Genomic DNA, 25967 nt, shown 5'->3' with positions numbered 1-25967 from the left:
CCCAGCTAAATTTTTTTTTTTTTTTCACATTTCTGATATTTTTGTAAAAGATCATTAAAAAGAAGTTGAAAACATAGTCTTTATTTAAATATGGAAGTTTCCTTGTATCATATGAATGTGACAGTTATTTCCTTATACTGCCTTGGAAATCTGAGTCTTAACCAGAAACCTTGATTAAAACTTCTCATAACTTTTTCTATCCTGGTTGTCAGAATCTACAAGGAAAAGCCAAATACTTCATAGCTAAAGTGTTAGCCTATTATAATCACACTTTTTCCTCTTCTCAAATAAAAACCTTGTAATTATAATGCATGTTGGGAGGCTGAGGCAGCTGGATCACCTGAGGTCAGGAGTTCGAGACCAGCCTGGCCAATATGGTGAAACCCCATCTCTACTAAAAATATAAGAGAAAAATTAGCCAGGCGTGGTGGTGGGTGCCTATAGTCCAAACTACTCAGGAGGCTGAGGCAGGAGAATCACTTGAACCCAGTAGGCAGAGGTTGCAATGAGCCAAGATTGTACCACTGCACTCCAGCCTGGGTGATAGAGCGAGACTCCATCTCAAAAAAAAAAAAAAAAAAATGCATATCAGGTTTTAGCAAGGGCTTGCTTTCTTTTTCTTTTCTTTTTTTCTTTCTCTCCTTCTTTCTTTTCTTTCTCTTTGTCTCTTCCTTTCTTCCTTCCCTCCTTTCTTTTTCCTTCCTCCCCTCCTTCCCTCTTCCCTCCCTCCCTCCCTTCCTTCCTTCCTTTCCTCCCTCCCTCCCTCCCTCCCTCGCTTTCTTTTCGGTGTCCCTCATTTAGATTCACTTAAAAGCTACTGGAAAGGCGTAGGAGTGTCAGGTAAAATATCATAGATCTTTTTGATTGCCTGTGGAAAAGTTTTTTATAACGTGAGTGTCATCAACTTGCGTGTAAAAGATAGAAATGGATACTTAGGAGTATATATGTAACTTGCCAGTGATGCAGGTGAGTTTAAGCATTCATTAACATTTTTAGGACCAGGTGCTTTGGCTCACGTTTGTAATCCCAGCACTTTGGGAGGCAAGGCAGGAGAATTGTTTGAGCCAGGAGTTTGAGACCAGCCTGGGCAACATGGTGAAACTCTGTCTCTACAAAAAATATGAAAAAATTAGGTGGGCTTGGTAGCGTGTGCTTGTAGTTCTAGCTACTTGGGAGGTTGAGGTAGGAGGATCACATGAGCCTGGGAGCCTGAGGCTGCTGTTAGCCATGATCGTGCCACTGCACTCCAGCCTGGGCGATGGAGTGAGACCCTGTCTCAAAAAAGAAAAAAAAAATAGTTTTGCAACAGCAGTGCTTAATAGCAGGATTTTATTGAGCAAAAAACCATTCCCTTTCATGTTTCAGGCACATGGCTCAAAGTACAAGCTCTTGAGCCAGACTTGCTAGATTCAAAGCCTGAGTTGGATCAGCCATTTACAAACTATGTAATCTTAGGCAGGTTACTCCAATGCCATCACCTGTGAAATAGGGGGAATAATAGTATCTCCTCATAGGGTAATTGTGAGAATTTAAAAGAATATTTAACGCAGTAAAAAAAATGTCTTGCATGAGGCTGTATACATATTTACTATCATTACTACCACTGCAATCACTTTGTATTGCACAGCAAATTCTGGTAGCTTTTGATACTATCTTTCTGCAACATGTACTCAGTATAAATGGAAATATGTTATAACAATGTTATTTGTTCCTGAAAATTTCAAGAATCATAGCATGATCATTTACAAGTCTCTGGAAGTCGTATGAACACATTAAGTTTAATGCGCATTTGTAGTGGTTAACTGACTCGAAGGTCATGAGGATTGTGGTTAAAGGAGACCTGCGTTAACACATTTCAACTCTTGCCTCATTCATTTAACACACAAATTCCAGTGATCTAGTGCTCACTTTCCCATTCTGCTCTCCCTTATGCCAAACACAGGGCCTGGCATGAGGAGAAGTGATTGTCTTCTTGTGAATGAATGATGAACAATTCTTGTTCAGACACATCCTAATGACCGATGGCCATCTCAGATGCCCTGCACATCCCATATCCTTCCCATGACACATGACAAGTATCTGAGCTTGTGGGGCTCAATGCAGTGGAGGTCCTATTAGGAGAACTTTACAAAGATGTTAGAACTACAAAGCTACACTTGTCATTAGGTGAATTATCTGATTTGTATAGATGGCGTGTTCCCCTGGAACTGTAGCATTTTATTATTTTAATGTTTTGCCATATGGTGAAAAAGTGGAGATTAATTTGAACACTTTCGTTTTTATTGCTGCTTGTATGATTGAGTAGATTGTCTCCTCTTTCTGGGCGGGAAATGCCATACATTCCAAGGCCTTGATCTGTGTGTGGTGTGGCCATATTTTCCAGAGGATAGTCATTTTTACCCATGGCTCATTTTTGGGATGCTCTTAATCACAAATATGTCATCTCCCCCAACAGTTTAGTTTTTAGCAAGAAATCTGGCTGGGAGTGGCACATCTTGGTGTGAGTCCTGGTATGCTGGGAAGAATCATGTGCAGTTTGTCTAAACTCTAGTAAAAGAGCTGGTTAGAAAAATAGCACTAAGGTTAGAAAGCCAGAAGAGCTATTGTAAGATGAGGTACTGTTGATGCTTTTCCTGCTTGTTCATGTTGCATCATACTTTATTAAAATTCATTTTGAGTGTTCAGTGAGATAATAGGTACATGTCTGTGCTCTTAAGTTTTTAGTTTTTAATTGTGGGCTTTCTTTAGGATCATAAGCTCTACTTTCCTGCATGCTAAGAGGGAGATTGAGGGTTACCCTTTCCTGATTTGCCCCATTACAGTTCTGCTGCTTCCCAAGAATAGTTGCCATTGTTGCACTTAAGCTGTCTCTCAAAGGACAAAATAAGTAATTTCCGATGTAACTGCCACCTTTTCATTGGTCTATCCCTCCACTTACTGCATCACAGCTGGGTGTCCTTGGCTCTTTCTAATGGATATCCTGTACTAGTGGTAAATTTCTAAAGAAAAGCCTTGAGACCCTAAAAGCATTGAGGGGAAGATTATCTTAAACATTAGCGCAAAAGACTCACAAGCCGGGCACTGTGGACCAGGGACTGGCTTGTTAATATTTTGGTATTTCAGGGGGTTGAAGGTGAGGAATTACACAGGGAAAGATGAGATCATTCTTTGATACATCTTGACTCCTTGCTTAAAATTGAAAAGGAGATTCTTTAGAATGATTGTTGAAACCTAACACGTTTTACTTATGGAGGGAAAGGTTCAAAAGATAACTTCCAGTGCATTCAGCTTTCCTTATTCTTGTGTGATTGCTGTTGGGTTATAGTTAATGGTGTATTAAGTTTTTCCATGAACAGAAGGATAAATACCTCATTATTAAATCTCGCCTAAAAAATTATTTTCCCCGAGTTAAAATTCAGAAGTAATTGGCCGAGCACGGTGGCTCATGCCTGTAATCCTAGCACTTTGGGAGGCCGAGGTGGGTGGATCACCTGAGGTCAGGAGTTCAAGACCAGCCTGGCCATCATGGTGAAACCCCCATCTTTTAAAAAAAAAAAAAAAAAATTCAGAAGTAGTTATTTTTCTAGATCAGGTATATACAAAATCTTTCCTTTTCAAGGTCAGAAAAGTCTTTTATAAAGTTTTAATTATATACTACTACTTCTAATTTAACTTAGCATTAAAAAAACAATTATTATAAAGACTGGATGTTATCTAATGATCCCAGAGTTCACTACATTGATGTGATAGGTGAATTGGTTTTTTATCTATAGTTAGGAAAGTAAGCAAACAAGCAAATAATGTTTAAAAATTAGGCTTAAGATAGCAGTCCTTCATTTAAATTATGCTTAGTATTTGAAGTTTGTTTTGAAAGCTTAAGTGTCATAAAAAATCTTGTTATAACTGTTAATTCAATGAGGTATTACCTCACACAGTAAATTTAGGTCCTGCATAGTATACAAGTGTGGTTATTGGGATTAAAGCAGAAAGAGGTTCAGGAAGTTTTTGGTCATTTTGCAAAAAAGGGTCAAAAGAGGCCAGGCGTGGGGGCTCACGTCTATAATCCCAGCACTTTGGGAGGTGGGAGGATCACCTGAGGTCAGGAGTTCAAGACCAGCCTGGCCAAAATGGTGAAAACTCCATCTCTACTAAAAATACAAAAAATTAGCTAGGTATGGTAGTGTGTGCCTTTAGTCCCAGCTACTCAGAAAGCTGAGGCAGGAGAATTGCTTGAATCTGGGAGGTGGAGGTTGCAGTGAGCCGAGATTGAGCCACTGCACTCTAATCTGGGAGACAAGAGTGAGACTCTGTCTCAAAAAATACACAAAAGGGTAATTGAGCTCATTTATTATGTAGTATGGGTAAGGATGACAGGTTCAGCCTTATCTTTGAATACTCACTGAGAAGATCAGGACTTCTCCAACACTAGGCTAAGGTTAGATTAGTACAAAGTTTTTTGTTAGGACCATTCAGTGTGAGTTAGCATTTCCCCTTTCATTTGTAAGTTTGCTTGGAGGGCAGAATCTTGGTGTGCCCCATGGCATCTTGCTGCGGATTTGACTTGGGCCGGAGAGTGCCCTCTCCTGGCCAAGGCTGTTGTGTCTACACAGCTCTCAAGTCTGTTTTCATTTAGTACCAAAGCTTCTCTTTCTGTGAAGCCAGCACGTTATCCAGAATAAATTTGTTATGAAAATTCACCTGAATTTTGGTCTTATTTTAAAACAATTTTTTGGTAAAATGGATGGATTAAAACACTCGAATGCTTTATTTTTGTTAACTTGGTTTTTTCTACCATAGGTCTCAACAAATGGCAGCTATTACATCAGACAGTGACGAGTCCTGCTGCTCCCTTACAGTGTCTGACAGACCACTGTGGATTCAGACTGGGAGCATTGAAGTTAACAGTGAAACGGGCAGGTCTGTCTGTTTTAAGCCCTGCCACAAAGTGAAGAGGGCATCATGTCATCACTTAATCATTCCTGAAGTAGATTAGGCTAGACTTAAAAGAATTCATTAGTTCTTTTTCTTTAGTTTTCATTGACCTTGGTACCTGGGTGTGCCTCATGTAGGTGATAGTTTTAATGAATGAAAATAACTTTCCATTGATGCTACCTGCCATGCTAAAAAGAGGAGTGTCTTATGAGCTTCCGTGAGTTGAGAGTAGATTCTCTTAAGGTAGTAGAAGTTGGGTGTTACCTTGCAGAATTATGTCAAATAGCAACTGAGTCTCCATGGAAAGTCAAAAATACTGGATTTCTTTTATCTTTTCACTATCTCGGTCTTTTTTTGTCACTTTTATATTCATTAAACTTCTTAGTCATTAATTCTTACTGTATATATAAGAATATATATATGAGCACATATATGTATATATATTCTTAGTGAATTAATCTCAAAACCATTATCATTTACATAAAGCAAGTCAAAATTCCAGAGGGTGGTAAAAGATAGTGCTGAAATGTAGTCTATTTTTTTAAGTACATTTATTAATAACTCCTTGGATAATGCCTAAAAGGCTTATTTTGGGCCCTTATAGGGCAGCAAAAGTTCAGGGATTTCTGTGTGTGAATTTGTGCTGCTTTGAAACTTAGGACTTTTATTGCTTCCTCAAAGTAAGGCTGTTTAACACTCTGGTGTTTGTACAGCTAGTGAAGAGCTGTATAATTGGATGGAAGCTGTAATTTGCAAGCTGGGTCAGAATGGCAAATTTTGAGTTAGAGATTGCAGCTGGGATTTTGGACACTTATTACACTTAAAAGGAGTGATAGCTACCTTTAAGATGATATCTTGAGGGAATATTGTTTTTTATTTTTCTGCACCTCTCATAGGAATAGTAAGATCTGCTTGACTCCTTGCCTTTCCTGCCCTAGACTTCAACTGAACTTGAATAGGCCTCACTAAAATTAAGCCAAATATTGAGAGTCATAAATAAAAGGAAATGGAATTGTACATGGGATTGGCTGTTTACCTTTTTTCTTTCAGTTTATAAAATGGGAACATTTGCTCCCATAGTTCTGTGTGAGCCTAAATCTATTAGTATTGCAATCATATTAGTACAGTATCTTAGTTTTAGAAAGTAAAAACTGAGCTCAATGTCAAATTTTTTTTTTTTTTTCCAGAGGCAAGGACTGCATTCACCTTTCATCTTGATGTGTGTAGTATTTATCCCTAGAGGTCACTTTTCATTGCTTGAGGGGAAACGTGATAGAATACCCTGTGAAATTTATTTTGTAGGCCTTGATTTAGTAAGCAAATGAAGCATGACAACACCAGAAGACAACATAGAATCAAGTCAGTTCTGTCAAATCCTGGGAAAGATACCTCCTGTGAAATGTTTGGAAGTTAAAGAATGGGAAGGATGGGTGGTTTTTCTGTTTTTCTTGTTGCATTGTGTTTGTTGTGTCTGTTATTACTCCACTGAAATACCATTTTTGTTTTAAAAATGGATTTGACCAAAAAAATTCATCTTTCTTTCCACGGATCATCTCTTTTGGAATTCAAACTCGCATTGGTACTTGGGTTTCCAGGTTTGAGAGGCATAACCAGGGACTGTAGAGGGTTTCAGTGGGCTTCTTTCTACTTTGTAGTATTAGAGGGAGGTTGGTAGTGTTGGGCATTCTGGTCATGCTGTTTAGCAGGTATTTTTACAAGCCTTGCCCTTTATAAATACTGTGCTTGTTGTCCTCCTCCTTGTTGGAGGTATGGTGAAGAGGCCTCTGCTGATCATCAGGTTTACTGGTGTAACATGGGATACTGGTCAGCCTAACCAGTGTACATGTGTTGTCTTCTAGTATCAAAATGGTGCTCTTGATACCTTCTGATATGCTGTGTCTACTTCATAGGAGGCACCCTCCACTCCCTTCTTTTTTTGCTCTTTGCAAATATGTGGACAGTGTGACCTGCTGCTGATTTGTGCATAGCCTGGCTCTGTATATAAATTTGCTCCTTAAAACTGTAGGCTAGTCTGTGCTAGCAGAAAGCTGTTGGTGCTTCATAGCAGTCCCCAGCAACTCAGCTGACTCTCAGAGTATTATACTGTGAAATGACAATATAAAGAACAAAGTTAAAATTCCCCTGTCATTAGGCAAATATTTATAAGTAAGTATTTTAAAAAAACATTCAAGGGCCGGGCGCGGTGGCTCATGCCTGTAATCCAAGCACTTTGGAGGCCAAGGCGGGCGGATCACCTGAGGTTGGGAGTTCAAGACCAGCCTGACCAACATGGTGAAACCCCATCTTTAAAAAAAATAAAAAAACATTCAAGTGCACATTGGTTATGTAAAGATGACAGCCATTTTACTTGTGTTGGAAACTGACCTGATAATACTTTAGAAATAACATGAATATTTCTGCTGGTTTAGAGTGGCAGTAAGTTGTTTTCCCAAAACAACATTGGTTAGGTTTAACCGATTTAAAAGAAAAAATCAGGTGTGATCCCACAGTCTATATAGGGCTTAATTTAAACAACAAGGACATCATTTTTCTCATATAATTGCTTGTGCTTAACTACATTTTCTTCCTTTTCTTTACTATATTTCAGCACAAAGACATTAGCAGGCTGCTGGTTTCATGGACCTGTACCACAATGACACAGAGAACACCAGAGCATCAGGACTGAATGAAATTGGAGTTTTTAAAGCTGCACTAAGAAGTAAATGTTAAGGCAGTGGTTAAAAACAACAGTCTATAAAGGGGCACTTGCAAATTGTGCTGTATTAAACCGAAGAAAAGGTATTAGGGAATATTTTATAAAAAATAAACTATTGCAATAAATTATGCATGAGATGAGGAGAAAAATGATGTGAAATACACATACAAGAGCTCACTTGAATTTTATGTATGAAGAAACACTGACAGTAACTTCTTTTGAATGTGAAGTTCTTATTAGTACAGTTCGGACAGGCCTAAAAGGCATGGGATGATGCAGAAATGCTGAATTATTTTTCATACTTAAACTGTGCTTTCTCTAAGGTTTAGGTTAATTAGTTCAGATATGAGCAAAAGTATTTCTAAAATGGCTCTCCTATAAAACAGCAATAGTCACAGATGCCAAGGCCAGTGTTTCCTTCAGGGTACCAGTAGACACAACAGAAAGTTAACATCCTGCTGAAAGGATGGCAAAGTGCCCCGCCCCACCCCACAAGCAAAATTTGGATCTTTTCTTTCTTTAATAAAGCAGGGCTGTATTATCTTGAATATATGTTTGCTTGTTAGAACATATTAAGATATATTTATTTGCCACTAGTATTTAACATTTTGTGCACATTTTCATAATTACATTCTTATCTTTCAAATTTTGACTCAATGTGGATAGGTTAGTGTTGATCTTGGAGTGCAAATATATACTCCAAGAGCTAGTTCTTAATTCTGCCGAGCTGGAAAGCCTTTTATTATTGTCTGTATCCTTACTGGTTTTATCTAGTTCAAAAAAGGTGATGTCTAAATTTTGATGTGGACCTCTCTCTACAGAGAGCCCCTCCTAAGTGCAAGAAATTCTAACAGGTGTCAGTAAGACTTGGCCCTGGGGGACAAGTGGCAGGAACAGGATCCTTTAAAACAGTGTCAAACTTTTCATGCATGGAGCATGAATTCTTACTAATAGAGACTATAATTTTTTTCTTGTCTTTGGTAAATATTATTAAAAAACCTTAATTTTTCTTTTTTAATGAATGGAGAAAACATGAGAAAACCAGATGGACCTGTTAGTACTACATTTTTAAGGCATTTTATATTTGATGGTGCCGTACTTTTAATAATAAAACTGAAGTTTTTTAGTGGCAATACTGATTTATTTTTTAAACCAGAAAGATAAACCATATTGATTATTACAAAAAAAAGGGAAAATATGCCAAAAAATAGAAAACCGTAAAATTCATATGAAGCAACGTAACAGATAACTGAGCACTTGGCTCAAGTAGTCAGACTTTCCATAATGTTACTATATAAGTATGGAATTACCTATTAACCCCAGGCTCAGGATTAACAAAAGGTTCTGGGTGAGTTTTAAAACGTTTAATATGCCTATGATTTGTTTTACAACTTGAAGAAAAGGCAGGCAGTCTTGTTTCTAATGAGCTTAATGCAAATTCTAATTATACTGCAAATAATTTAAAGTTTTGATTGCATTCTACAATTGTCTGTTTGGAAAATTCCATATTATGGAGTCATTATATATTTTATCAGATCAGAAAAAGTCAGCTCAGGAACTGTAGCAGCAGGGAATTCTAAAGATGACATGAACTATACTATAGGGGTGCCCTACTCTATGTGGCCTAGAGCTTTGGTTTGGGTCAGTCTTGTTCTTTCAGATACATAACACCAGCAGTACCTTTCAGGCTTACTTCAAGAACCAGATAACTCCCAAGCCATGGTGGAATTATATGAATTGTATAATCACGATTTTTAATTAAGCGTTAGAATTCTTTATTTGTGTAGAGTGATGGAAATGACCAAGAAGTAATAATATAAAGCAAAAGAATTGGGAGGATCAGGTTTTAAGTATATAAATTGTTTTTTCTCATGGCGTATTCTCAAAGCTGTTTTGTTACAAACCAAATTTTCATTTTTAAAAAAATGAAACTTGGAGGTATTTAAAATCTAGACCTACCATGTTGCTATTTCACTTTCATTGCTTTAGTTGCTTAATATTTAAGCTTTGCTTCATGCTACCTTTTGTCTGTATTTCAATCTTCATAAGCCTATTTTGTTTTGTAGACTTGAATGATAAAAATTGTTTCTCATCTGAAGTATGCTCAGAGTTTTAAATGTTAAAGAATGTTGTGTAACCTTTATCCAATAAAGTCTTTCATTTTTTAAAAAATTAGTTATTTAAAAACCACGTTTACTTTTTAGGAGTTAGATTTTAAAGATTTTTTTTTTTGTAACTATTACAATTCAATCACTAGTTATACTTTAGGGAGCTGTTTTGAGTAGCAGTGCTTCCTAAGGAGAACAGCCTGTAGGTTTCTAATCACTAAGAGATTTTATGGGACCTCTTTATGTCCAAAGATAGAGGAAAGGTGAACGATTTAATTAGGACCCTGTGCACAAACATAACTTTTTTTTTTTTTGAGATGGAGTCTCGCTCTGTTGCCCAGGCTGGAGTGCAGTGGCACAATCTCAGCTCACTGCAACCTCTGCCTCATGGGTTCAAGTGATTCTCCTACCTCAGCCTCCCGAGTAGCTGGGACTACAGATGTGTACCACCACGCCTGGCTAATATTTTGTATTTTTAGTAGAGACAGGGTTTAGCCGTGTTAGCCAGGATGGTCTTGATCTCCTGACCTCGTGATCTGCCCGCCTTGGCCTCCTAAAGTGCTGGGATTACAGGCGCGAGCCACTGTGCCCTGCCACATTAACTGCTTTTCCATACAAGCAACCTGCCCTTCAGAGTTGGATGTAATTAAATATCTACTGCTGAGTTTATTTTGTTTTCTTTTGTTTTAATTTTAAGGTATCCTGCTCTTACGGGTAAATGGCTGCTTCTTTAAGAGCCCAGCACGTTCAGTGAGAGGTCAAGGGTTTGATCTAAAAATCAGAAACACTTGGTTATCAGGAAAAAGCCTTTTAAAACCTACAGACAGTTCACAGGACTGACCCAGAAACTTAGGTCAATGTACCTTTTTTTTCTGTTTCAGAAAAGTAATCCTTTGGTTGCCTGTTATTCCAGAGTACATGAAGGCTTTAATCTCAAACATTCTCCCATTTCAGTTTATCTAAATGAGTGTAAAAAAGAGACCACAGGAATCTGGCTCTGCTACTATCTTTTTTCTCTCAAGTTTCTCACTAATGAAAATGGAACAGTCCAGGTGTGGTGGCTCACATCTGTAATCCCAGCAGTTTGGGGGAGGCTGAGGTGGGTGGATCATTTGAGGTCAGGAGTTCAAGACCAGCCTGGCCAACGTGGTGAAACCCCATCTCCACTAAAAAAAAAAAATACAAAAATTAGTGGGTGCAGTGGCACACGCCTATAGTCCCAGCTACTCTACTTAAGAGGCTGAGGCAGGAGAATCACTTGAGCCTGGGAGGTGGAGGTTGCAGTGAGCCGAGATCATGTCACTGCACTCTGGCCTGGGCAATAGAGCGAGACTCTGTCTCAAAAAAAAAAAAAAAAAAAAAAAAGAACAAATGGAACAGAGAGGACAGGGAAGATTAACAAGCCATGTGCTCTTATCCGAGAAGGCCTACATGAGACTCATACTGATCCTGGTCATGTATACATGTATCAGTATATTTATAGACACAACTCCTACAAGATGCAGAGAACAAGAGTGATGCAACCCATAGATGCAACTGAAAATTTTACTGACGTTGGCATTTACATAAGAAAGTGTAAGTTCATGCCAGGTGCAGTGGCTCACGCCTGTAATCTCAGCACTGAGGCCGAGGCAGGTGGATTACCTGAGGTCAGGAGTTTGAGACCAGCCTGACCAACATGGAGAAACCCTGTCTCTACTAAAAATACAAAATTAGGCTGCGGTGGCTCACGCCTGTAATCCCAGCACTTTGGGAGGCTGAGGCGGGTGGGTCACCTGAGGTCAGGAGTCTTGAGACCAGCCTGACGAACATGGTGAAACCTCAAAAAAAAAAAAAAATTAGCCGGGTGTGGTGGCGTATGCCTGTAATCCCAGCTAGGAGGCTGAGGCAGGAGAATCGCTTGAACCAAGGAGGCGGATGTTGTGGTGAGCTGAGAACGTGCCAGCCTGGGCAACAGGAGTGAAACTGTCTCAAAAAGAAAAGCGTAAGTTCATTTTTTCTCTTTCAAGTAAAGATTTTATGTTGCTATTCACTGAGGGTGGCGGCAAAATATTACAGAAAATATTTAGGGAAAGTTATAGTCTCAAACCTTTTGGAAGGCCGAAAGGTTTTACTGGGGCAGGCCAAAGGCGGCTGGCCAGTCCATTATGTTAAGATAGGGAGAGATAGAGAAAATCAAAGGCCTTATCCCACACGCATTTGTCTCCACTCTGTTCACTCACGCAAATTTTGTGCTGAGTGGCCTCTCCAAAAGAGAATTACCTGTTTATAGCATTTACTCTGGCCTGGAACTTAAAGCTTTTATCATTCGTAAAACCTCTCTCTTAACCATGTTAATTATCCACAAGTGTGTTAACTTAGAACCTCTGTTGTAAAATCTTAACTGAATAAAAGTGAAAGACGGAGGGTCTGTGTCGATTGGTTGCATTTTGCCCTCTGAAAGCAGCCAACGGCCATCCCTAGCCCACTTGCAACAATGTCATGGTGTGAAAGTGCATTTATGCATCCATCCTTGAGTCAGGGTCTGCAGATCAGACTTCCGAAGACGGTGACCCACGTCTCAATTTTTTTTTTTTTTCAAATTAAAAAAAATAGAGACTAGATCTCACTATGTTGTCCAGTCTGGTCTCAAACTCCTGGGCTCAAGCAGTCCTCCTGCCTCGGCTTTTCAAAGTGCTGGGGTTACAGGCATGAGCCACTGCACCTGGCCATAATTCTTTTCTCAGAATAAGACATTATTTGAATTTAAAAATTTATGTTTATTTTTTGAGACAGAGTTTTGCTCTTGTTGCCCAGGCTGGAGTGCAATGGCACAATTTTGGCTCACTGCAACCTCCACCTCCTGCATTCAAGCGAGTCTCTTGCCTCAGCCTCCTGAGTAGCTGGGATTACAGGCATGTGCCACCACACCCAGCTAATTTTGTATTTTTAGTAGAGAAGGGGTTTCTCTACGTTGGTCAGGCTGGTCTTGAACTCCTGACCTCAGGTGATCCACCCACCTTGGCCTCCCAAAGTGCTGGGATTACAGGTGTGAGCCACCACGCCTGGCCAGAATATGTTGTTTTTTAAGCATCTTTTTCTCTAGTGATTAGCATGCTGCCAAATCTTTGCTTAATTGGAATGAAATTTCTTTTCTTTTTCTTTCTTTTTTTAGACAGAGTCTTGCTGTATCACCCAGCAAGGAGAAGTACTCCTGGGTTCAAGCACTTCTACTGTCTTAGCTTCCCGAGTGGCTGGGATTACAGGTGCCTGGCTAAGTTTTGTATTTTTAGTAGAGATGGGGTTTCTCCATGTTGGCTAGGCTAGTCTTGAACTCCTTATCTCAAGTGATCCACCCACCTCAGCCTCCCAAAGTGCTGTGATTATAGGCGTGAACCACTGTGCCTGGCTTAGAATGAAGTTTCATAGCCTTAACAATTCCTTTGCTTTGGTACCAAGAAGGTAGTGAGCTTGGGGTGACGGAGAGCACAGTTCAGGAAAAGTGTGCCAGAACAAGAGAGAGCTGGCCAAACACAGTGGGAAGTCATTGTCTTCAAGAATTAAGAGTACTTTCAGGGTTAGCCCTTTCATCATTTCCTTCTGAGGCAAGTTTGTAGAAGCAGCTTTCTAAAGGAGGGAAAGTCGATTGGTGATGTTAAAAGAAAGATGTTTTTATACTAATAAACTGCCCTAGTCTAGAGGTAGGAGACATGGATTCTAATATCAGTTCTGTCAATGACCTTTGATAGCAAAGTCACACAGTAGCCTCACTGGCAAAATGGCGTGTAGAAATCCATCTCATCAAGCGCTTCACTTCCTACTCAGCCAAGTCCAAAACCTCTAGGGAGATGTCAGGAATTTTTTTATTTTTTGAGACAGAGTCTCGCTCTGTCGCCCAGGATGGAATGCAGTGGCACGATCTCGGCTCACTGCAACCTCTGCCTGCTGAGTTCCAGTGATTCTCCTGCCTCAGCCCTGAGTAGCTGGGATTACAGGCATGCGCCACCACGCCCAGCTAATTTTTGTATTTTTAGATTTTTAGTAGAGATGGGGTTTCACCATGTTGTTCAGGCTGGTCTCAAACTCCTGACCTTGTGATCCACCCGCCTGGCCTCCCAAAGTGCTGGGATTACAGGTGTGAGCCACCTCACCTGGCCAGGAATTTTTGTTTTTGTTAATTGGGATATAATCCACTGTTTCTGAGTTTTGTTTAAGCTCAGTGTCTAAGTCCTCTGGATCCTTAGTAGATAGCTCAAAATTTGGGTGATCTTGTAAATAAGTTGAACTATAACATCATTGTGAAGTGCCTTGAGGTAAAAGAGGAGCCTGACATGTCAATGGTCAGAAAAGCACAGCCAGGGCCTTTAGTAAGACAGAGCAGCCTTATAGAAGACAAAGATGGATGTGACCCTTCACATATCTAGATGCAGCTTTCTTAACACCTGTAGGAAATGAGGTGGGCCAGACAAGCTTCTGCAGCATAAGCTGAAACCATAATCCCCAGCCTCTGATGCTAATTCAGAATCCAATCCAATCAGGCTGCAGAGCAGTCCTGGCTCACTGCAGCCTTGACCTCCAGGTCTCAGGCGATCCTCTAACCTCAGCTTCCTGAATAGCTGGGACCATAGGCACACTACCAGGCCTGGATAATTCAGAACCACACTGCCCTAGGAAACTATCAGACATTTTTTCCCAGTTAAGTTGATGGGCAAAGTTGCAAACAACATTTAATTTTGGGGCAATCAAACTACGCCCTGCAAACTTGAGACCAAGTATTGTGTATAGCTTACCAAAGCCTACTCCTCTGATGTTTAATTACTATTATTTTTCCCACCTCTGTTCCCTTACTTCCCATCCCTGAGGAGTTTCAGGTTTGTGGATGTCTGACTTTTAGTTGGAGGCACCAACTGGAAGCCTTTTGCCACTGACTCAAACAGCAGCTGCTGGGTGTGAGTCCAGGTGGGATGTCTCTGATATGGACATCAATCTGGTACTGCAGGCTGCAGAGGGACAATGAGATTCCAGTGTCTTCAAATCCACCTCCACATTTGAAACCAAGAGTCTCCAAAAGCCTTTTTGGATGGGTGTTCCCTTCACATCCATCATGACGACTGATGGCTGCTGAGCCCAGTGCCTGATAGCAGATCCCACCTTAGTAGGCCACATTTTTCTGCAAGCAGAACCGGCAGCTGGGACTGACAGAAATGAAGACTAGCTGATACTGGGTCACTGCCACAAATCACTTGCCGTGGGTTTCCTTGGCAGTAAGGCAGCGGGCCCTGGTGTACCTTAGTGAAGGGGGAAATGTGAGCTTCCGATTTCCCCTCAAGTAAAAGGAAAAAGAAAGCAGGGAATCATATTTCTAGTTCTGGCTGATGGAACTTAACTTCTATATTATGGCACTTGTTCCTAGCTTGCAGATCTCAGAGGGTTGGGCAATTAGGAGAAAATCTGATGTTAATGTTTTTATAGAATATCTCAGCTATTTGTAAAAGTAGACCAGTATAATAAATCCCTGTGTACCCATCCTAGCTTTAACAATTACCAACTTGTGGCCAAGAAGACTGAAATTTTTGATGCTTTGAAATGTGAAAAACAGAACATCCTCACTCTTTTTAGTCATAGTGTTTTTGAGATAGGGTCTCACATAGTTTGGGCTGCAGTGCACTGGTGCAATCCTGGGTCACTGCATCCTTGACCTCCAGGGCTCAGGCAATCCTCTGACCTCAGCTTCCTGAATAGCTGGGACCATGGACAGGCACACTACCAGGCCTGGCTAATTAAAAAAATATTTTTTTTTGGTAGAGCTGGGTGTCTCACCATGTTGCCCAGGCTGGTCTTGAATTCCTGGACTTCAGCAGTCCTCCCACTTCAGCCTCCTAAAGTGCTGGGATTACAGGCATGAGTCAGTGTGCCTAGCCCTCTCCTTCATTTTCATAAACTAATTTTTGCTTTGTTTTTTTGAGATGGAGTCTCGCTCTATCGCCCAGGCTGGAGTGTAATGGCGTGATCTCAGCTCATTGCAACCTCTCCCTAGTGGGTTCAAGTGACTCTCCCACCTCAGTCTCCCAAGTAGTTGGGATTACAGGCACCTGCCATCACGCAGGGCTAATTTTTGTATTTTTGTAGAGACAGGGTTTCACCATGTTGGCCAGGCTGGTCTGGAACTCCTGACCTCAGGTTATCTGCCGCCTCACCTTCCCAAAGTGCTGGGATTACAGGCATGAGCCACTGAGCCTGGCCTATTTATTTATTGAGACAGAGTCTTGCTCTGTCACCCAGACTGAAGTGCAGTGGCACAATCTCAGCTCACTGTGGCTTCCACCTCCCAGTTCCAGCGATTCTCCTGCCTTGGCCTCTTGAGTAGCTGGGATTACAGGCACATGCCACCACACCTGGCTAACTTTTTGTAATTTTAGTAGAGACAGGATTTCACCATGTTGGCCAGGCTGGTTTTGAACTCCTGACCTCAAGTGATCCACCTGCCTCAGCCTCCCAAAGTGCTGGGATGACAGGCATGAGCCACTGTGACTGGCCACTAATTTTAAGACAGGGTCTTGCTCTGTTGCCCAGGCTGGAGTGCGGTGGTGCAGCCATGGCTCACTGTAGCCTCAACCTTGTGGGTCAAGTGGTCTTCCTGCCTCAGCCTCCTAAGTAGCTGGAACTACAGGTGTGTGCTACAACCCCCAGCTAACTTTAAAAAATTTTATTTTGTAGTGATGGGGTTTCCTTATGTTATCCAGGTGGTTCTAAACTCCTGGCCTCAAGTGATCCTCCCACCTCTCCCTCCGAAAATGCTGTTTACAGGCGTGAGCCACCGTGCTCAGCTCATCATAAACGGCTCCTTGAAGCGTTGTGAGCAGTCATTCTCATGCCCTAACATAATTTTTGCCCTACCTCTTGGGCTGGCTGGTAGCAAGTAATCCATTTTTTTTAAGTTGACTTTTTTTCAGAGTCCATGCTAATCTTCTCTGTATCATTCCAATTTTAGTATATGTGCAAGCAGAGGAATCCATTTTTCATTTTCAGAAGCATTAATAGATCTGGTCTAGTGTGGGGTCAGGACAGCTCTGCACACAGCAGGAGGAAGTGATTGCAAATGATAGCTTTCTTTCTCTGTACAGCTTTTAATTGTGCAATTCACTGAAGGAACAGATTTTTCAGCCACTTCTGGTGGAATGCGCACATACTTTTTTAAAGGAAATCTAGGTGGTAGAAGTATTAAGCTTGTTACTACCAAGTACCAAGGTAGCAGGCTGGAAATAATCCCTAACTGAAATCACTTCAAGATTTGACTAGGATTGTGTGGATCAAGTACACAGTATCTCCAGATAAGAGAAGGAGTTTCCCTTCCCTATCCTCATCCCTCCTGTATTTCTTTTCTTTTCTTTTTCTTTTTTTTTTTTGAGGCAGAGTTTCGCTGTTGTTACCCAGAATGGAGTGCAATGGTGTGATCTCGGCTCACCGCAACCTCCACCTCCTGGTTTCAGGCAAGTCTCCTGCCTCAGCCTCCCGAGTAGCTGGGATTACAGGCGCACACCATCATGCCCAGTTAATTTTTGTATTTTTAGTAAAGACGGGGGTTTCACCTTGTTGACCAGGATGGTCTCGATCTCTTGACCTCGTGATCCACCCGCCTCGGCCTCCTGTATTTCTTAAGGGGAGGGATGGGGATAGGGAGAGGAACGGCACAGTAATGAAGGGAGGTGATCACAGAAAGCAACATACAATCCAGCTGGCAGCGACCACAGGCTGGAAGCTCATAAGGCTACATCTGAATGGGGCGCTTATGCCAAGGGCAAGCTGGAGAGAGCACGGATAACAAGCAGAAGAAATGGATGAGGGCTTGTCAAGGTATTTCCCATCCTGTGTGGTGTCTCAGATTTGCACTTTGGTCTTGGGGGATTATTGGACTCTTCCCTTAAAGCAGCCATTAACTTCCACAGCTGTCTTAACAACCATCCTCTTGGGTCTCTTATAGCCTTTCACTTTGACATCCCAAGTTTTGCAGAACTGGTGATAAAATGATTTGCAGGCCTGCTTAGTTCTTGGGATCAGACGGACCACCCTTGCAAAAATATATCTTCAAATTAGGTTTACATCTGACGCCTGCTGCCAGCTTCTCATCCCACTATCTATTCAGCAGTAAAATGCTTTCAAAAAGCTCCTGCTTCTGGTCTTCCTGCGTCAACTTAGATTCTAGCTTGAAAACGGAGGGAAATGTCACCAGTAGTCTTAGAGGTCAGCTCAGAGACTGAAGGAGCACCAGAAATAAATACTAAGCCCAGCAACATCTCTTTTTCTTTTTGAGTCAGGGCCACACTCCCAGGAGTGAGACCTGGAATGTAGTGGTGCCATCTTGGCTCATGGCAGCCTTGACTTCCTGGGCTCCGGTGATAGCTGGGATTACAGGTGTGTGCCACCATGCCCAGCTAATTTTTTGTATTTTTACTAACGATGGGGTTTTGCCACGTTGCCCAGGCTGGTCTTGAACTCCTGGGCTAAAGCGATTTGCCCATGTTGGCCTCCCAAAATACTGGAATTACAGGCGTAAACCACTGCCCCTGGCCGGCAACATTTCTTAAAGCACTCCCCTACCTTCGGTTACATAAAATGTAGGAACTGCAACTCTCAGCATTTATGGATTACGCAAACATTCATGTGTTTGGCTATACCCCAGCAGCTCTGAAGGCCAGTGTATGAGGTCTTGTCATTTTGCCGAAGCTCAGATGTATGCCTAGAGCCACGATGTTCCTAAAGATCATTAACTAAGTAGGCTCAGCCGCTCCCCAGCCTCCACATCTAGATATGGTATAACACTGTCTACTTAAGCACAGTTATTTGTAAAGTGAGAAGATGGGCGTTTTGCAGGGAATGGGGCAAGCAGCAAAAGGCTAAAAAACACCAACCACAACAAACTGGCTGTAGTGCTTGTGATGGAAGGGAAGCACACATGGAAAGTCATGTGTTTCTTATTTTTTTTCCTTTCAGAGACAGGGTCTCTGTTGCCCAGCCTGGAGTGTGGTGGCTCAATCATAGCTCACCGTAGCCTCAAACTCCTGGGCTCAACTGATCCTTCTCCCTCAGCCTCCCATCTAGCTGGGGCTTCAAGCATGTGCCACCATGCCTGGCTTAGATTTATATTATTATTTTTTGAGACAGAGTCTCACTCTTGTCACCCAGGCAGTGGCACAATCTTGGCGCAATCTTGGCTCTCTGCAACCTCCACCTCCCAGGTTCAAGCGATTCTCCTGCCTCAGCCTCCCAAGTAGTTGTGGCTACAGGTGTGTGCCACCACGCCCGGCTTTTGTATTTTTAGTAGAGACAGGGTTTCACTGTATTGGTCAGGCTGGTCTCGAACTCCTGACCTCTTGTCCTGTTCCACCTGCCTCAGCCTCCCAAAGTGCTGGGATTAGAGGCATGAGCCACCACGCCCCTGGCTTAGTTTTAAGACATTTTTTGGTAGATATGAAGTCTCAGTATGCTGACTAGGCTAAGGTCTTGAACTCCTGGCCTCAAGTGATTTTCCTGCCTCAGCCTCCCAAAGTGTTAGGATTACAGGTGTGAGCCACTATGCCCAGCCTACAGAATGTTGTTTTGAGCTTCATGGGTATAATTACCGGATTCACTGTTGAGAAACCCTAGCTGAGCCCTCCAAATTTGCCAGAACTGCACCCTTAATGAAATAACATTACTGCAGAAACTTTACTTAAGTAACTAGGGCCAGAAACTCCAGGGTGAGGTGGCCACTTTGGGCAATACTGGGTAAGTCATAGGTAAGATTTGGTGACATCAACCTGTTGCCTCTGTCTCCCACTGCATTGTTTGGAATGTGAAACACAGCAAGTAAGCCTTTTTTTTTTTTGAGACAGGTTGGTCTCTTCGTCACTCTTTGTCACTTTGGCTAGAGTATAGTGGCATGATCTCAGTTCACTGCAGCCTTGACCTCATGGGCTCAAACAGTCCTCCCACCTCAGCCTCTCAAGCAGCTGGGACTACAGGCATGCACCACCACACCCAGCTCGTTTTATATATATTTTTTGTAGAGATGGGATTTCTCCATGTTGCCCAAGCTGGTCTCGAACTCCTGAGCTAAAGCAGTCCGCCAGCCTCAGGCCCCCCAAAGTGCTAGGATTAAAGGCCCTGAGCCACTGTGCCTGGCTGAAAAAACAATAGCAAGCCTACTAAGCTGACATGTGAATTACTTGCTGGGTCTTAAATTTATGGAGATGACTAGTTTCTATTTATCTTGAGGTAACAGATATTGGCAGCAAAGGAGACATTTGAAAAAACAGGCACTAACAGGGCACAGAATTAGAAGACTTTTGAATAGTAATGGTTGTTCACACTGAAACCACCTCTTGTGGAATATCCTCTAATACTAGTTTACTAAGTCTCTAGTACAGCGGTAGCTGCTGGTGCTATTAATATCATAAATTTGGCCCTTCCCATGAGCTCACGGTCTACTCAGGAGGCAGACAAGAAACAATAGATCATAATATTTTTTTTTTTTTTTTTTTTTTTTTTTTTTTTGAGACGGAGTTTCGCTCGTTACCCAGGCTGGAGTGCAATGGCGCGATCTCGGCTCACCGCAACCTCCGCCTCCTGGGTTCAGGCAATTCTCCTGCCTCAGCCTCCTGAGTAGCTGGGATTACAGGCACGCGCCACCGTGCCCAGCTAATTTTTTGTATTAGTAGAGACGGGGTTTCACCATGTTGACCAGGATGGTCTCGATCTCTTGACCTCGTGATCCACCCGCCTCGGCCTCCCAAAGTGCTGGGATTACAGGCTTGAGCCACCGCGCCCGGCCGATCATAATATTTTTAAAAATGTTTCTCAGAGTCTCCAGGGCAATTCTAAAAGATCAAATGTTATTATTATTAACACAGGGTCTTACTCTGTTACTCATGCTGGAGTGCAGTGGTGAGATCTCAGCTACCTGCAACTTCTGCCTGTCAGTTTCAAGTGATTCTCCTGCCTCAGCCTCCCAGGTAGCTGGGATTACAGGTGCCAGCCACCACACCTGGCTAATTTTGTATTTTTAGTAGAGATGAGGTTTTGCCATGTTTGCCAGGCTGGTCTTGAACTCCTGACCTGAGGTGATCCACCCGCCTCGGTCCCCCAAAAGTGCTGGGATTACAGGCGTGAGTTACCGCACCCAGTCTCCAAAAATTATTTTGACCCATTGCAATATTGTTGGAATAAGAATACATACACTGTCAGTGTGATTATCTTAAAAGTAAATTCTGGTATGCTTTTTTGGTGGGGAGTGGGAAGCATCACAGAACTTTTTATTTATTTATTTATTTTTGAGATGGAGTTTTGCTCTGTCACCCAGGCTGGAGTGCAGTGACGCAATCTTGGCTCACTGCAACTTCAGCCTCCTTGGTTCAAGCAATTCTCCTGCCTTAGCCTTCCAAGTAGCTGGGACTACAGGCATGCGCCATCATGCCCGGCTAATTTTTGTACTTTTAGTAGAGACGAGGTTTCACCATCTTGGCCAGGATGGTCTCACACTCCTGACCTCAGGTGATCCGCCTGCCTCAGCCTCCTGAAGTGCTGAGATTACAGGTGTGAGCCACCATGCCCGGCCAGAACTTTAAAATCATACGTTAGCAGCAATAGGCAAATATAGCCCACCCTCCTTCCTTCCTTAACATTTACTTTTTCTACATTTGAACTCTGAAGATTTTCTATGGTGAAACATTTTCAAAAGGTCTGAATATATCTTTTCTTACAAATTTTGGAAGCAGCAAAGTAACACTGCCACATAAAAACTCCTTGGCTTAAGCAAATTCACACCTACTGAGATCCTTTCCAGACAATGCACTACTTGGCCCACACACTGGGAGCATGTAACGTTGGCCTTGTGTGGCATCCTATAAGATTTCAGTGTGACTGAGAGGAAGAGGAGGAGGAAGCCTAAGAAACAAAACCTCTGCACTTGTGGCAACACAATGGTGGTCTCAGCATCTTCTCTTAACCAAAGCTGTTTCTAGATGAACAAGTCTATTTACTATTCTTTGGAGGCACAGATAGTCCTTCAGGAATCTCAGCCCTGATTTTGCTTAGTCTCAGCCACTGAACTCAAGGCACAATCTGACAGTTCTCAAAATGTAGTCCAAGGCTCCGTAGGGGTTCTGGAGACCCTTTCAAGGTGTCTATCTGGTCAAAACTATGTTCATAATACAAAATTGATGGGACTATTTTTTTCACTATCATCCTGTCAAGGAGTGCACAGAATTTTCCAAGGATATGACCCGTGATCTCATGACAAACTGGATATAGAAGGAAATGTGAGATTCTTGTTGTTCTCTATCAAGTCATTCATTAAAGAGATTTGCAAAAATGTCACTCTTCTCAATAAAATGTGTCTGATTTGGAAGATTTTTTTCTTTTTTCTTTTTTTTAAAAGATAGGGTTTCACATAATGGCCAGGTTGGTCTTGAACTCCTGACCTCAGGTGATTCACCCACCTCGGCCTCCCAAAGTGCTAGGATTACAGGCGTGAGCCACTGCGCCCTGCCTGGAAGATTTTTTCATAAAGAATTTAAAAATTTCATTAAAACTTTTTTTTTTTGAGACAGGGAGTCTTGCTCTGTCGCCCAGGCTGGAGTGCAGTGGTGCAATCTTGGCTCACTGCAACCTCTGCCTCCTGGGCTCAAGTGATTCTCCTACCTCAGCCTTCTGAGTAGCTGGGACTACAGGCGTGTGCCACCATACCTGGCTACTTTTTTGTAATTTTTAGTAGAGACGGGGTTTCACCGTGTTAGCCAGGATGGTCTCGATATCCTGACCTTGTGATCCACCTGCCTCAGACTCCCAAAGTGCTGGGATTACAGGCGTGAGCCACCATGCCCAGCCTAAACTTTTTTTTTTTTTAAGAGGCAAAGTCTCACTCTGTCACCCAAGATGAAGTGCAGCAGTGTGATCGTAGCTCACTGCAGCCTTGAACTCCTAGGCTCATGCGATCAATCCTTCTGCCTCAGCCTGCCAAGTAGCATGAAGCCACTAGGCCCAGCTAATTTTTTTAACTTTTTTTTGCAGAGATGGAACCTTGCTACGTTGCTCAGGCTGGTCTGGAGCTCTGGCCTCAAGCAATCCTCCTGCGTTGGCCTGTAATCACTTCCAAAGTGCTGTGATTACAGGCATAAAATATCCATCATTCCTGGCCCAACATAAAATTATTTATATTAACATGAAACATGTTATTTTTAAAAGGGATTAAATACTTAATATTTTCTTTTTTTTTTTTTTTTAAATAAAAAGATGGGGTTTCACCATGATGGTCAGGCTGGTCTTGAACTCCTGACCTCAGGAGATCTACCCACCTCAGCCTCCCAAAGTGCTAGGATTATAGGCGTGAGCCGCCGCGCCCGGCAATATTTTCTATTTTAATTTTTAATATACTAAATATTGACAGAATGCACATAAATGGAAGCGCTCTTAAATTTTTTTTTCCCAGACTATGAAGGGCTCCTGAAATAAAAGTTTGGGCATGGTGGCTCATGCCTGTAATCTCAACACTTTGGGAGGCTAAGGTGGGTGGATCAACTTGAGGCCCGGAGTTCAAGACCAGCCTGGATAACACGGTGAAACCCCGTCTCTACTAAAAATACAAGAAATTAGCTAGGTGTGGTGGCGCATACCTGTAATCCCAGCTACTCTGGAGGCTGAGGCAGGAGAACTGCTTGAGCCTGGGAGGCAGAAGCAGTGAGCCAAGATCGCACCATTGCACTCCAGCCTGGGTGGCAGAGTGAGATCTCATCTCATTAAAAAAAAAAGAAAAGAAAAGAAAAAAAAAGTTGAGAACCACTGTCCAGTGTAATGCTGGCTGCACAGGAAGCACCGAACACTGACTACTAGACCATCCAGCATTCTACACTGTTTCCATACAACTTGTGAGATCTTTCACACACACATTTTTTGGAAAATTGGATGCCAGATTTAACATAGTTTCTTCTGAGGTTCACTTTGACCAAAAGAAAACAAAAAGATAAAAAGCTTTTAGGAACAGAGCAGAAGAACCACATAGCCCTTAACACTGGGAGTATGACTGGCTACTGCACGTCACTTACAGAATTATATGTGTAATTTACTTCCAAGATGAAACCTGCATGTCAGTGCTTCTGACACACAAACCAGAGCAGCTGCAAGCTTTTCACTAGCATCAACCGATGAGGAGAAAAATATTCTATCTTTGACACCTCTGGGTTCATGTAGTTTAAAAGAATATGGTGTTGTTCTGTGATTCATATACTACCATTCCTCAATGAAGCTATTTTAAGTAAAAAAAAAAATAACATTTGCTCAAAAACAGATTTATAATTATCTACACAAATCTGGTGGGGCCCAAGACAGCTTGTAAGGTGGACTTTATGAATTCTAGTGCACGGTAGAATGGTCAGCTCTTCAAGATAAATCTTCAAGGCAACAAAAACTGCGCAGATTTGTGGAATTTGGAATCAGTAACCCTGCTTAAAACCAACACTGCTCCCAAAGCCAGAGAAGGCTTCTGCCTTAGCTGTCGTTAGTGACAAAATTCACAACCTAGCCCAGACCTAAGCACAGAAAGCTTTTATTACCACAGAGGAAATCAGGAAATGCTGGAGACAGCCTCGTTAGCTGTGTGATCAGGGAGGGGGCAGGCAGGCAGGCAGGAACCTGTCATCAGTCATGTCTAGGCAGTCTCCCAACCAGCAGGTCTGCGTGGTTCAGGAGAGGCTTTTGGTGGGCTGTGTGTCTGTGTAACTCAGGAAGGTCAGCCTCGACAAATGGGCTTCTTCCTGAACAAAGGAGAGCCAGAACCAGAGAGACCAGCTGCACAGACATCACCTTAAAATGGAAATCAAATTAGGTTCATTACATCAGGAAGTACATTTCACCCTGATCACAAAAGAGGGAAAAGGGAGCACTAGGCTCTGCTGGATAGCCTTTCTTTTAGATAAGATGCTTTTAAAAGTTAAACATTGGCAGGGCCTTTCCCCTCGCTAACAGCAAGCAGCACACAATTTTCAAGTCAGCTTTTATAGCTATTGTTATCTTTGTTATCTGTTATTATTTGGATTTTGAACAAAATTGATGGAGTAGGAGCCAGTAGAGGAATCCTGTTTGATCTGGAAATTTTCCGTGGAGAGCCCAAAAGGTCGGAGTACCAAGTTCCCAAGATCTTTTAATTTACCTGTAACGTAAAAGCAAAGACTCAAATGAATACAGGAATGAACAGAAGCAGGAAGGCACCAATTCATCTTGCCTTACCATTGAGTACAAAATATAAAAGTATCTCTTTGCGGTTAAAGAAATGCCTACTTTTAATATGATGAAAGCTTCCAGGAGAGTTCCCAGTCCCTGTTCCCCACTCAGTAGTGCAGTCACTTCAATGCCATCCACCCCAGGCCTGTGCTTGCATAGATGAGAGTGGAGCCCTGTGGCTCTCTCTGGGAGATCAAAGCCTCCTGTCCAAACTGGCCAGTACTATCAAAGGACACAGGCTTCTGGGGTGAGTGCAGGGAAAACCAACTGCTGTTCCAGTGGTGCTCACAGCATCGTGCCAAGCCAGGTCTGCCTGGTAGTGAGGGCAGAGGTCCCTCCAAGTCTCTTCTCTCTAGAACAGCAGCAGCCACCTGCTAAATTTAATTTAACTCAGCAAATTTCCACTGAGCCTGGATTCACACTCAAGAGCTTCCTGCTTTCCTAAGCAAATCCTTAGCTTCTATACCAAACTAACAATTTCTTAGAAATGGGATCTTGTTCATTTGCACAGCAACCTCAATAGGACTTTAATAGTCCAGGCTCCTCAAGTTTCAGGCTTTATTTACTCATGACTCGGGTGAGGTATATAGGTGGGTACGGTGGCTCACACCTGTAATCCCAGCACTTAAGGAGGCCGAGGTGAGTGGATCACTTGAGGTCAGGAGTTCAAGACCAGCCTGGCCAACATGGTGAAACTTTATCTCTACTAAAAATCCAAAAATTAGCTGAGCGTGGTGGCATGCACCTGTAGTCCCAGCTGAGGCAGGACAATCGCTTCAACCCAGGAGGTGGAGGTTGCAGTGAGCTGAGATCACGCCACTGCACTCCAGCCTGGGCGACAGAGCGAGACTGTCTAAAAAAAAAAGAAAAAGTCATGGTATATAACCAACAGTTCTTGCCAAGTGTGGTGACTCACACCTGTAATCCCAGCACTTTGGGAAGCTGAGGTTGAGAGGATGGTGTGAGCCCAGGAGTTCAAG

The 25967-nt window shown here is 42.3% G+C and overlaps 2 protein-coding genes and 1 pseudogene across 6 annotated transcripts in view; 1 reads left to right on the top strand and 2 right to left on the bottom strand.

Annotated features, from left to right (window-relative positions):
• The window catches only part of PWWP2A (PWWP domain containing 2A), a 66673-nt gene that overhangs the window by 39916 nt on the left and 790 nt on the right, over nt 1-25967 (top strand). Inside the window, exons 4-5 of one of the 4 annotated variants that reach the window (XR_001108773.3) lie at nt 4798-4917; nt 7541-10042. The exons of 1 other annotated variant lie outside the window; for it this stretch is intronic. Coding sequence is in view for 2 of the 3 variants with exons in the window: in XM_012461056.3 (XP_012316479.1) it covers nt 4798-4917; nt 7541-7554 (134 nt within the window). In the remaining variant the exon portion in view is untranslated. Of the gene's footprint in view, nt 1-4797; nt 4918-7540; nt 10043-25967 lie in introns of those variants that run through there. 2 more of the 4 variants (XM_012461056.3, XM_012461058.3) reach the window with 2 other exon arrangements.
• Nucleotides 16649-16746, bottom strand: LOC135275133 (U6 spliceosomal RNA; annotated as a pseudogene).
• TTC1 (tetratricopeptide repeat domain 1) overlaps nt 24298-25967 on the bottom strand; it is a 57535-nt gene continuing 55865 nt past the window's right edge. For both annotated transcript variants that reach the window (XM_012461059.2, XM_012461060.2), the window contains exon 8: nt 24298-24916. In XM_012461059.2, the coding sequence (XP_012316482.2) occupies nt 24783-24916 (134 nt within the window). In that variant the 3' untranslated portion in view covers nt 24298-24782. The remainder of the gene's footprint in view (nt 24917-25967) is intronic.

The sequence above is a fragment of the Aotus nancymaae genome, unplaced genomic scaffold (genome assembly GCF_030222135.1).
Source record: "Aotus nancymaae isolate 86718 unplaced genomic scaffold, 86718_ANA_hifiasm-v0.15.2.pri h1tg000015l_0, whole genome shotgun sequence".
NCBI lineage: Eukaryota > Metazoa > Chordata > Mammalia > Primates > Aotidae > Aotus > Aotus nancymaae.
Note: the sequence above shows the minus strand (reverse complement) of the source record. Positions and strands in the feature narration are given on the sequence as shown.